General features: G+C 44.4%; 1 protein-coding gene across 6 annotated transcripts; it reads left to right on the top strand.

Moving 5' to 3' along the window:
* Positions 1 to 1,664: 1,664 nt before the first annotated feature.
* GJB6 (gap junction protein beta 6) lies at positions 1,665 to 12,031 on the top strand. Of its 6 annotated transcripts, XM_027588052.1 has the most exons (4): positions 1,665 to 1,955; positions 4,430 to 4,594; positions 8,512 to 8,656; positions 10,500 to 12,031. In XM_027588052.1, the coding sequence occupies exon 4, from the start codon at positions 10,515 to 10,517 to the stop codon at positions 11,298 to 11,300; it is 786 nt and encodes a 261-aa protein (XP_027443853.1). In that variant the 5' UTR covers positions 1,665 to 1,955; positions 4,430 to 4,594; positions 8,512 to 8,656; positions 10,500 to 10,514; the 3' UTR covers positions 11,301 to 12,031. The 6 variants fall into 6 exon arrangements, with proteins under 6 accessions (XP_027443853.1, XP_027443849.1, XP_027443850.1 ...); XM_027588048.2 differs by lacking the exon at positions 8,512 to 8,656; XM_027588049.1 differs by lacking the exon at positions 8,512 to 8,656 and having other exon boundaries at positions 4,430 to 4,580.
* The last annotated feature ends 390 nt before the right edge of the window (positions 12,032 to 12,421 follow it).

The following is a 12,421-nucleotide window of genomic DNA, read 5'->3' on the forward strand; positions in this document are numbered from 1 at the left end:
AAGTGAAAATTGGATGGGATTAAATATTAAGAGGCAAGGTGAAAAGCCATAGATAACCTGAATAGGAAAAGAGGTATTTTTGCGCAGTACTGAGATAGTTCTCTTTTGGGGCACCTGAGCAAATGTAACACATTCTCTGTGACTACTTTAGTTCAAAAGTTCTTTCCTGGAAGGGTCCTGATACAACTTCCGTTGGTCCAGAATATAAGTGTTCAAACACAATGTTGCACAGAAGCAGCTGTAAGGAGTGGGAATGTGGGCATTCTTTAGGAACAAAAGCCATTTCCAGGATTATCTGCTATGTTGCTCAGACTTTGCCAGTCAATATGCATATACTCACGGAGCAGCATCTACTATGTGCAAAGTACTTTACCTAGTGTGATAGGAATGCAAAAAAGGCTTAAACTGTTTATAATTCCCAAAGAGGTTTACAACTTGCTTTTGTAATTGAGTTACTATGCAAACAGATGTGCCTGGCTGGTGCATTTGTTTGGGGGGAATGATGGAGAGACTAGAAAGGAGGGCAGGACAGCCAAACCCTTAAGGCTGAGGGAACATTCAAGGCACACGATACTTTAAGACACCCAGTCTGTCTAATGAAAAAGCCTAAAACAGGTTTTTGTGTGCCTCCAACCTTACATTCAAGGACATTTTGGGCCCACCCCAAAGTGTTTTAAACTTATCTGAGGCAGAGCAATTATCTGAGAATCTTGTTCTCCTCAAAATATTTCGGGAGGTAGATCTTTATAGTCCAGGTTCATTTTTCAGGACCTTAAAGAGGCATCTTAAGAACTACCACTAGTCCTGTTGCATGAGAGATGACCCAACAGCTAGTGTATGGTTTAGGTGCGGACATTTAATTACCAACCAATTTTGTGAAATAAGCAAGTCATACATCTCTTGTCTGATGTAGAACAGGTTTGAACCTGGGAAGCCGGGTCCCTAAATAGCTCCCACCATTTCCACCCCACCAGCCCCTGCACCAGCCCCCTATGCCTACCCCGGGCATTCTGAGACCTGTCTGAAAGAAGGGCACCAGTTGGGTCCTTACGTGGCGCGCTAGGCTAGCAGAGGGAGGCCCGCTCTGCTTCCCCTGCAGGAGGTGTCAAAGGATGGAGGTAAGTAATAAAAATAACCTCTTAGACTCCTCTAAACGGTCATTAATAAAAAACAACAGTCACTGTGCCTCCAGGCTGCTCTATAGGAGAAGGCCGTGCACGGGTACCCAGAGGGCTATAAGAGGGTGGCAGTGTCCAGACAAAAAGGAGGATGTGTCCTGGCAAAAACACAACCTGTCCTTAACACTGATTCCAACGAGTCCACCCCCTTCGAAAGCCTCGCTAAGGGCTGCGGACCCACTCGCCCAGTCCCTTTCCCTAGGGCGCCTGGCCAGTACACCCCGGTTCTCGGGCCGAGTGGCCTCCCACCCCGAGCGCGGGCTCTGCCAGCGAACCACCCCGGAGCGGCCAGGAGACGTGGGCCGCCCCACCCTTTCAGGACCAGGTCGGGCCAGCCCCCAGCGCCCGGCGCCCCCGAGGGAGGGCCAGTCCTGCAACCCGTGCCCCCAGCTCCCCGCACCCTCGAAGGAGGGCCACTCCTACACCCCCCGCTCCCCGCGTCCAACCGTCGCTCTCCGCGCCCCCGAGGGAGGGCCCGCCTTGCACCCTGCGCCCCACGGCGGGCGCGCTTCGGAACTTGGCGCTCTCGCGTGTCGCAGCCCGCCGGGAAGCGTCAGGGCAGAGGCGGGGTGGGGCGCGGTTAAAAGACGCTGCAGGGGGGAGCCAGGCCTGCACCCGAAGCCGAGCGCGAGCGCCGACTGCACACTCCCGACACCCGCCCAGGAGTCCGCGGCGCCCCAGCCGGACCTGCTGGCCAGTTGCAGCGGAGGGCGCCGCCCTGCGCCGAGAGCCCCGGGCCCCCGGGCCCCAGACCCCGGCCGCAGTCCCGCGGAGCAGGTAAGCGGGAGCCAGGCACCGCGCCCCCTGAATGCTGGCAGCGGGCTGGGGGACGCGGTGAGGGAGGCGGCCGGCGCGCGGCGCTGTCTCGGCCCTTGGCCCGCAGCTGTTGCCTCCGAGAACCCCGAGCAGGTGAGGCAGGCAGCCTGTCGCCTCTCTCGCCCTTGTCGCCCTTGCTGGCGACCGCTCCAAGGTGGACCCTGTGGCCGCAGGGCATGGTCACCCTCCGATCGCTGGGCGGCTGGCAGCGGTGGGTGTCCGCGTGTTGGGGTTGCCCAGGGCAACCCTATCTGCTGCGGATCCGCATCCTCCAGCGTCTGCTGGGGCCCCGGCGGGATTCCGCCCGGCACTGCCCGGAGTCCTCTGCGCACCCGGAGGAACGAGAATGGACGGGTTTGAATTTTACCCTAGATGGTCCCCCTTAGACCTGCACAACAGGTTTTGTAAATATACCACATCGTGTGTGTCAGTGGCCAGAATGTGGACCCGTGCCCCTTTCCCCCACTTCCTTTGCGCATTTTGGATTTTCTTTGCTTTTATGCAACCCTGACGAAGTCCTGCTTGGATCTGGGGAAAAGGAAAGCCGGTTCAACCGGGCTAGTGGACAAGTCCCAGGTAGAACTGACCCGTTTGGCTGCATGATGTATGCCCAAGGAACTTGGGAAACGCAGATGACAGGTAATGTAATTACTGGACAATTACTGGACAACAATAATTAAGTGTCATTGGTGACACATGTCAGTTAAAAGGTGGAGGCACCAGAAGGTACTTCCTGTCTAGAGAAGGAGAGCAATCCCAGGTGTTACCTGGCATCGGGTGTTTTGACTGGGCTGACCTCCCTTTCTGGAGAGCAGGACTGAACCTCAGGTGAGTGTGGCCTGCATGCAGTTATGGACGCTTGTAGGGGGTAGAAACGTGCAGCCGTTGCAGGGATACTTGGTCCAGCAGCGACCGCAGTGTCCCCTAGGTGGAATCTCACTGTCAGCGTAGTGGCTGACTGAATGTTAGCATGTATTTTTGTTCTTTCCCTTCAGTAGACTGTACGCCATAGAACTATTTTCTTGCCCCAGTTCTAGTAAAATCTAACCAACGTTCTAGAAGAAAATGTCCTGCCCCAATGCAGTTTCCTTAGAATAGCGGGATGCTGCTCAAAATTGCTCCTGTGGAGAGCTTTGTCCGTTGTTTGGATCAGGCAGAGTCTTTGGGGGTGTTGCTCGAACCCTGCCAAGGAGGAGAGAAGGAAGTTATGAAGAGAGAACATCAACACTCTCTAGCCTGTGACATAACTGGGGTGGGGGTTGGGGGTGTAGGGTGCCCCATCACCATCCCCGCAGTGACCCAAACTGGGAGGACACTAATCAGTCCAGCCGCTTCACTTGTGTTTTTATTTTAAAACCAATTCTGGTATTGGTGAGAGTGACTTCATTTTCTTTTTCTTACTTTTTATCTTCTGAATTATAACAGCTTTAGGAAAGAAAAGAACTGCAGAAGATCTGATTAAACAACTGAGTAGGGTGAAAGGAAAATTCTTACTTGCAAACACTCACCGTGCATCTTTGATTCAATCTGAATATTCCAGGAGTTATGAGTGGTTTGTAGACGTTAGTTAAAATGTTAAATAGAATAAAATTGTGGGAAAATAATTTTTAACACACGTTTCTTGGCCATGAGGACATAATCCTTCCAATGGCTGCATTATGATTTATTAAGATTTCTGTTTTACTTGCTTGAACCATGAGAATAAAACTGAGTCCATGGAGCGCCTTTTCCTTTTTTATTTTCATGGTCATTCAACTCAAGTTAGACTTAAATCTTTGGAAAGGACACAGGTTTGCTTGAATGAACAGAGACTGCTTAGTGGGAAATGTTTTAACTCTTTGACTTCCCAAATGGATTAAGAAATGCATGTAGTTTTATGAATTGTCCATGTTTATATTTAGACTCCATACCCAGAAAAAGTTCTTTCAATTTTATTGAGTTAATTTTGAAGAAGTACATAGATCCTAAATCCATTTTATCACTAGCTGTTACTCTTAAAGGACAGTTGATGAAATTTTGAGTCATTAAATTTAAAAATCAGAGATAAGGTTGTCCCTTGGATGACCTGAGCTTTCTAGAAACAACATAGATTCTTCTTGATTAAAGAGAGAGTTTTTTTTTTTAACTCCTGATTTGGGGGATAAAGGAGCATATCCAGTTTCTCAAACTCCCTTACTCTTTTTCTCAATTGCTCAAGGAATGGACTTGAGGTTTGGGATTGGGTATTCTTATTATTTTGATAAGGAAAAGAATCTACACTAAAGATTTTATTTTTATTTTATTAGTATTCAAAGTATGAAGCATCAGGAAACTGGCAGTCTCTAGACTTCCCTCATAACTGTTCTGGGGATAAAGAAAAACTACCCACAAAGGTCATGCAATAGACACGTGGGAAGTAGTTAAATACGGCCACATCTATGTTTTTTCCTCAACAGGTAACATCATCACTGAACTGAAACTGCACAAAGATTTATATTCGTGTCATTACTGTGCAACATCAGCTTTTAGGCAATCAAATGGTGTAGAAGAAAGCCTGAAGCCCTTGAGGAGGGAAACTTGCCTAATTCTTCTCCAGGCCAATTAGCTGTGAGTCCTTGGAAGTAAGGCCCAGATGTGTTTGTTTTGCTTTGACATTGTTTTTTATCAATATAAAACTCCTCGACTCCCCAAAGCTAATGTGGAAATCATGAGGAATGTGTTCTGTTCTCGGGTATATCAAATATTCAATGAATAAATTTGAGAGGGTCATCCAAAGGGAAATAGAACTTTCTAGAAAGACACTTTCCACCTCTTGGTGTCTGCTAAGGGGTAAGACTATAATTTTAAAGCTTTAGTTTGGTTCTGTCATCAGTGAAACCAAAATGGCATTGTTAAACTAGTTATGATTAAATTCTTAAGTTTTAAAAAACCAAGAAATTCTATTACTCAAATTACTTTAATTGTAAAAGGGAAGAACAATCTATCTTCATAATACTGTGTGTATCATCAGAAGTAAGATCAATGGTTTACTTATTGTTAGAGGTAAGTATTCCAGATTGGAGCTTTAGTATCAAGAATGCAATATGGAGTTATTCACCATGATTAGATATACCACAAAACCAAAGACAGTTTACCCTTGTAACTTGAAGTGTAACCACTTTTTTTTTTTTTTTTGAGAGAGAGAGAGAGCACACAAGCAGGGGAGGGGCAGAAGGAGAGGGAAAGAGAGAGAATTGTAAGCAGGCTCCAGGCTCAGCAGCGCAGAGCCAGACTCTAGGGGGCTGAAGGTGGGGCTCGAGGCGGGGCTCCATCTCACACTCTGAGATAATGAGCCTGAGATCATGACCTGAGCCAAAATCCAGTTGGGCGCTTAACCCACTGAACCACCCAGGCGCCATGAAGTGTAACCACATTCTTGGACGGAGACAAGACTACAGAAGCTAGACAGATGTATTCTTTCCTTAGAAGAGAGCCAGAGAATCAAAAACTAATGATGTAATGTATGGTGATTAACATAACAATAAAAAATTTTAAAAAAGAGAGAGCCAGAGAGGCACCAGTTAAGATAAACCTCTCTGTTCACAAAGAGTTAATATTTTACTTTTTATTGAAAAGGCTCCTCCCATTGGCTGCAGTCTGTCTAAAGCATGAAAGGAAGTATTTTGTTTACTAATACTAATTGCAAAGCGTTCCAACGGATGCAGTTGTTTCGGAAAGTAATTTTCAAAGAGCGTTCAGCTTTCAAATCTTCTACAACCAAGATGTTGGTGGAAAGCTCCCCCAGGAGTTATGTTTTCACAGGGAGAGGCAAGGGAGGGTTGGGCCCAGTGGGCAGTCTCTTCCCGTCAAGCCAGAAGTGGCTTCAACTCATGGAAAGGTCGAGTCAGGAGGAAAAGTGGAGGTGAATCTTCTGCTCTCTGTCAGCTCCCTCCTTTCCAGGCTCCTCCCACGGGAAGTGTGTCCTGGGGGCAGCCAGGCATTAGGGTGCCTGCAGCAAAGTGTCAGGAAGCTGGGGGCAGTCCCTTTCCCTGACTGGCTCCTGACAGTTGTGAGGCAAGCTGTCCTGCTCTTAGCACACAATGATACCCAGGACCCATATACATAAGACCCTCAAGAATGATGTGGACTAGACAGAAGAATGGAAAGAGAAGCTCTCACTGTAGGAAACATGGCCTCACATTCACTGAATGGGTTTCCTGGGTGCACAAGGGAGGGACGGAGAATGTGGAGAGCAGCGCTTCCTGTCATTCCTACTGTGAGAAGTAATAGGGCTTTTGTTGCTCCTGCAGGAAGATACTGCAGATCAGGTGGTTTGTCTTTAGCCTAATAGTCTTGAGTGACCAGTAGGCTGGACACACTTGTATTTGGGTTTAATCACTCATTTTTCTTAGTGACCTATGCATCTCTTTTTCTGCCTTTAAAGGCACGGGGGGAAATTACTGATATTTAGTGGAAGTCAAAGTTATCGTAAAATAGATTATTTTCTGTTCAGCTTTGCTACTTGGATAGAACTTCGGAATGTGTAATTGGGGCACCCAGAAAAGCCAAAATAAATAAAACCACTGCCATGATAATTGTTCCTATTTTTTTTTTTTTTAAGGAGAAGCCCTAAGGCATGAGTGCCAAGGATCCTGCTTCTAGAAAGCCGGAACCATATTCTTGTGCGGAAATTCTGACCTCACGACCTCTCCCACAGCTTCAGCCTCTCCAAATTCATTCAGACTGAGTTGTCCTTTAGCACCTTGATCAGTTTGCTTGCTAGCAGGGCAGGTAATAGGTGACCACAGGTGTGCCAGTGTTCAGGAAGCCTGTTGATAAAGAACTCAGGGAAAAACAGCCTTCTTACTTGCTGAGGAGTTTAAATTCTCTGCACTTTGGAGGGTTTAAGAAAATGTGAACTTTTATTTGATAAATCAAAAACTTGTTGATTGGGCATTTAATTAAACCAAATTGCAATGGGGGATATTTATTGGTTAATTAGAGAACATCTTCATTTTATTAACAAAAAAGACTGTCCCCTAGGTGAACAGCTGTGTAAAATATGTTTAAACATCAAGATGTATGTGTTTCTACCTCCTGAAATGCTTCCAGGATATAAAACAATTAGCAACAATTAGGAAAATTTATTATTACGACTTTCATTATAAACTAAAAATTAATTTTATAATTCATGTTATCCAAGATGAGTTTTTATTTTTTTAATTTTTTAAAGATTTATGTATTTGAGAGAGAGAGAGTGGGGGGGACAGAGGAAGAGGAAGAGAGAAACTCAAGAAGACTGCACTGAGCTCGATCTCACGACCCTGAGGTCAGACCTGAGCCAAAACTAAGAGTCGGTCACTTAACCTACTGTGCCACCCAGGTGCCCCCCAAGATGAGTTTTTAAAATCAAAGATACATTTACTGTGGACATTGAAAATCTCTTTCTCAGAAGGTAGGCACTAGCTCCACACCTCTCTTGTATCATGCTTCTGGAAATAATTTTTTAAATAATTTCTCTGATAAAATAGGGGAAGAGTTTCTGCCTTTTCTCTGTTAACAGGTAAAATTATGCCTTGTGCTCTATTGTGCCCACCCCTTTCTTTTCTTTTGGCTCAAGTATCTTATTTTTCTTTTTTTTTTCATGATTTTTATCTTCCTTTTTTTTTTTTTTTGCTCAATTAGTGATTAAATTTTTTGACATTGTTGTTACAATTCTGGATCCCTCCACATGTGTGTGATGATCTGGGTTGTCTTCCATCTTATTGTTGCTTGAAAATCTGAGCCCCTCAGTGCTGCTGGAAGTTTCTCCCTCCCTTAGCTGACTCCCTCAGAACTGTGTGACACACTTATGAGCTCTTGTCTTCCCCCTCCACCCCCGCCGCCAGTGCCCCTTTTCAAGTCTTCAGCTGTGGAATTCCACCTATCTGTGCTCGCTTCGGCAGCACATACACTAAAATTGGAATTCCACCTGTCTTTTCATTTTCATTGAAAAAAATTAGTAAAGTTTAGGCTAAGTTAAAATGATAATTTGCATTTTCCCATTTCTGCCACAATGTAAGCTTTTGGCTCAATTTTAGTTTGGACTTAAGAATTCAAATGTTCTTGTCATATTCTGTGTTAAAACTTTTCGTACTCCATGGTTTGAACAAGTTTTAAGATCTGTAAACATTTCGAAGTCCTTTACTTCTTTCTGGCCAGTGGAGTTGGAATAGGACAGTATGCACTAAACCCTTCAAAATGATTTCTCTGGTTCCTTATTCCCGGCTCCACCTCCTTGGCTTTGGTGCCCACTTGCAGCATCTGGGAGCCCTGAATACTCTGAGGGTGCTGGTTTGTTAAGTGCTGTTTTTTGACTCCTTCTTATGGATTATTCAAGGAAAGAATAAGCATCTGTGAAATTCCATGATCACTTCAATTATCCTATCTTCTGGTGACTCCTTTAATCAAGTGAAAATACATGTGAAGTGCAGTCACGTTATCTCCTCCACATTTTTTTCTTAAGATACTATGTGCTCCCTCCTTGCACAGTTGTGATCTAACACCTTCAATTTCCTAGGATAGGAATGCATGATTGGATAGGAAGCTCTCCCCAGCGCTTCTAGCCATGACCCCCCTGCATCCCCCATCTGCTCTGCAGCTTTGTTCAGAACCTACTCAGTTCTGGGAACTGGACTGTGCCTTGGGATGCAAAGATGAAATAGGTAACATCTCTATACCATAGACATTCAATAAATGCTTGTGGAAGTCTTGGTGATTGTTATTTACTTGCCTTGGCAATGTGGTGACCGGGAGGGGTTTGTCTATAATTGGGCTCTATATGCTTTGGCAAGAGGAGAAGGCAGGGGGAGAAACTCATGATGTAGAAATTTCTAGCTATGCCCCTGCTTGTGCTCCCCTCCCCACCCCTTCCACAGCGTGTGCCCCCTACTTCCACTGCGCAGTTCAGACAGAGGAGGAATCCACATACACCTATAATATGGATGGTGGCATTTTTCCTTGAACCTATGTCTTTCTAAGAAAAAGGTGGTGTATAAAAACCAAACCAAGGGCAAAGATGAATTTCTCAGAAAGCCAACTAAAGTGGAGGTCTGCTTTTCACAATACAGGACTGGCTGACTTTATTAGCATCAACAAAGGGTCTTGCTTCTGGAGCACACATTTGCACCTCATCCAGAGACTCAGTGCTGAGCATTCCTGAAGGAGCTGAGGCTGCCTCCATTTACCCAGTTGTCTCAAAGAGCAACAAATGTGATGCAGAGGGGGTGGAACAGGAGATGGAGCCAAGAAGGTGGGGTGGGGAGTTTGTCAGCCTGAGGAGAAGCCTGACCCCGGGGTGCAGTCAAATACAAGAAAGTCTCCCTCAGACAGATTGACGAAAGGACTTTGGCAGCTCCCTCATCCCCTAAAAGGTTTGACAATTTGTGTAAGCCTGTTTTTCTGAAGAGAAGGTTTTCACTTTCAAAAGATTCTCAGAGTTTTGTTTTGTTTGTTTTGTTTTATCTGAATGCTGATTAATTCTCTAGGCTTCTGTAGCAATGTAGGGTAAGAAGGTGTCTGAATTGTAGCAAAATTCCTGTGCAAGTCAAGAATGTTTTCTCTCAGGATGCTAAATCAATGCATTAAGAGGGAGGGGCTCTGCATTGCTGGTTCCCTTCAACCATGGCTCCTGGTGCGCTCCTGGTGATTGGGGAGGGAAAGCTAGTGCCAGCCCCGGTTATCTGGAGAGCAAGTGAGTGCTTTTTGTAAAAGCTAGTCATTCTTTTTCAGAAGAGGACCTTTCAGTAGTGTGTGACATCAGGTCTCCAAAGAACACATGATTTCAGCAAATGATGTTATTCCAACTAAAAGTAAACATAAATACAGTGTATAAACTAGCAAGTATTGGGGTCTCTTCCCTCTTCCAAGTCTGCTGGGTACACCACATATGTCATTCCAAGGATTATTTTTTTCTCTTTAATAAGCCGTTTAATGGAATAAGATCTACTGTGGAACCTCTGTGATCCCTTGGGCAAAACGAAACTAATACAGTATTTACACACATGGTGGTTAAAAGAAAATTGGGAAATATATTTGTTTATCTAAGTTCCTGCACTAATGTCAAACAGCAACCTAATATATAATCTGAATTCAGTTGAATCAAGATGATCTGAAACCCCCAACGGTTATTTCCGGTTTAAAAATGTTCAAATGTTCTTAGAGTGGGCATTCCCTACCAGAAAACCTACTAGCAACCTAGGAGGTTGAAGTTATAAAATATCCCAGCATACTTTATTGTTTTTTAAGATTTTATTTATTTAGTTGAAAGAGAGCAGGAGCGGGTGGGGGGGCGGGCAGAGGGAGAGAGGGAGAAGAAGACACCCTGCTGAAAAGGACCTGACCTGAGTTGAAGGCAGACGCTTAACCACTTAACCCACTGAGCCACCCAAAAGTCCCTCGCAGCATACTTTAAGAGAAATTTGCTTCGGTCTATAATATAACTATACTATTTTATAAAATCAAAGGAACTTTCCATTAACTAACCTTTGCTAATTTTTGTCTGTTTAGGAATAGGCCAACACAATGGACTGGGGTACCCTACACACTTTCATCGGGGGTGTAAACAAACACTCCACCAGCATCGGGAAGGTATGGATCACCGTCATCTTCATTTTCCGTGTCATGATCCTTGTAGTGGCTGCTCAAGAAGTGTGGGGTGACGAACAGGAAGATTTTGTCTGCAACACTCTGCAACCAGGATGCAAAAATGTGTGCTACGACCACTTTTTTCCTGTGTCCCACATCCGGCTGTGGGCCCTGCAACTCATCTTTGTCTCCACCCCGGCCCTGCTGGTAGCGATGCATGTTGCCTACTACAGACATGAGACCGCCCGCAAATTTAGGCGAGGAGAGAAAAGAAATGAATTCAAAGACTTAGAAGACATTAAAAAGCAGAAGGTTCGTATAGAGGGATCCCTGTGGTGGACGTACACCAGCAGTATCTTTTTCCGAATCATCTTTGAAGCATCCTTTATGTATGTGTTTTACTTCCTTTACAATGGGTACCACCTGCCCTGGGTGTTGAAATGTGGGATTGACCCTTGCCCCAACCTTGTCGACTGCTTTATCTCTAGACCTACTGAGAAAACCGTGTTTACCATTTTTATGATTTCTGCATCTGTGATTTGCATGCTGCTTAATGTGGCTGAGTTGTGTTACCTGCTGCTGAAAGTATGTTTTAGGAGATCAAAAAGAACACAAATACAAAGAAATCATCCCAATCATGCCCTAAAAGAGAGTAAGCAAAATGAAATGAATGAGCTGATTTCAGATAGTGGTCAAAATGCCATCACAGGCTTTCCAAGTTAAACATTTCAAAGCACTACGTAGCTGACTCATAACAAAAGTGGTGCCTTCTGAAGGCAGTGCCCACCGGAAAATCCCTTCCATAGGCTGAAGACTTTGTCTTTATAAATGCTTTCATAATACATGGATACTTGAGTTAACTTTTTGTAGAACAATTGTTCCATTAATATGCAACATAATCAAATATGTGGTCCATCTCTGAAACTAAGACAGGATTACAACTGTGCCTTGAAGTAAATTTAACATGTTTAAGTGGACTGTCTGACATACTAGGTAGTTCCTGAAAATTTAAGTGTGTAACTGTTGTTGATAAAGAACATTTATGTAGAAATTGATACTTTGATTAGTAAAAGATATTTTTATAGGATTGAATGTTTTAGTTCTGACTTTGAATTTATATAAAGTATTTTTATAATGACTGGTCTTTCTTACCTGGGAAAACATATGAGGTTAGTTTTAGAATTATGCCATAAGTATCTAAATTTTGAACTTACAAAGAGTCTATCTTGTTGTAAATAGTGTTTTTGCAATTTCTATTGACAAATTTATGAACTATCATGATACTCTTAAGGTGGAAATTGTTCATTGTACAATATATTTTTATTGCTTCCTAAATGTAGACAGAGCTGTATGGAAGTAGGAAGCTTTTTAAAACTAGAGAATTTGCAATCATTGTGAACAGCTGACATGAATGTGCTCGCCTCAATAAAGATTAGCCCCATTGCTTATGCCTTCATCTGCATTATGGGTTTCTGTTCAGTCTGGGCCTCCATGTGGTCATCCCTCATGTGGTAAGATGAGTTGGTTGGGTTACTTTTGGTGGGCAGGCTGCTGGTTGCATGGGTAGAGTTGCCTGGGAGTTCAACCCTGACTCTTGCATCCTCACACCAAATGAGCAGAAGCTGAGCTTAGCAACCCACCCAGTCCATAGCTTGGAGAGGATTTGGCTGCTTTAGGACACAGAAAATGTCCTCTGGGTCAGTTCAGCCCTGATAGAGAGGAGGTTGAGGAAGTCAGGTGCAGCTCTCAGACGAAGCTTGCCTCAAAGGATTCATTCATTACCCCAGTCCTTCAGACCACGGTGACTGAGATAAGCACCCATAGCTTCACACCCACAGATGAGG

Source organism: Zalophus californianus, chromosome 3 (genome assembly GCF_009762305.2).
Source record: "Zalophus californianus isolate mZalCal1 chromosome 3, mZalCal1.pri.v2, whole genome shotgun sequence".
NCBI classification, from domain to species: domain Eukaryota; kingdom Metazoa; phylum Chordata; class Mammalia; order Carnivora; family Otariidae; genus Zalophus; species Zalophus californianus.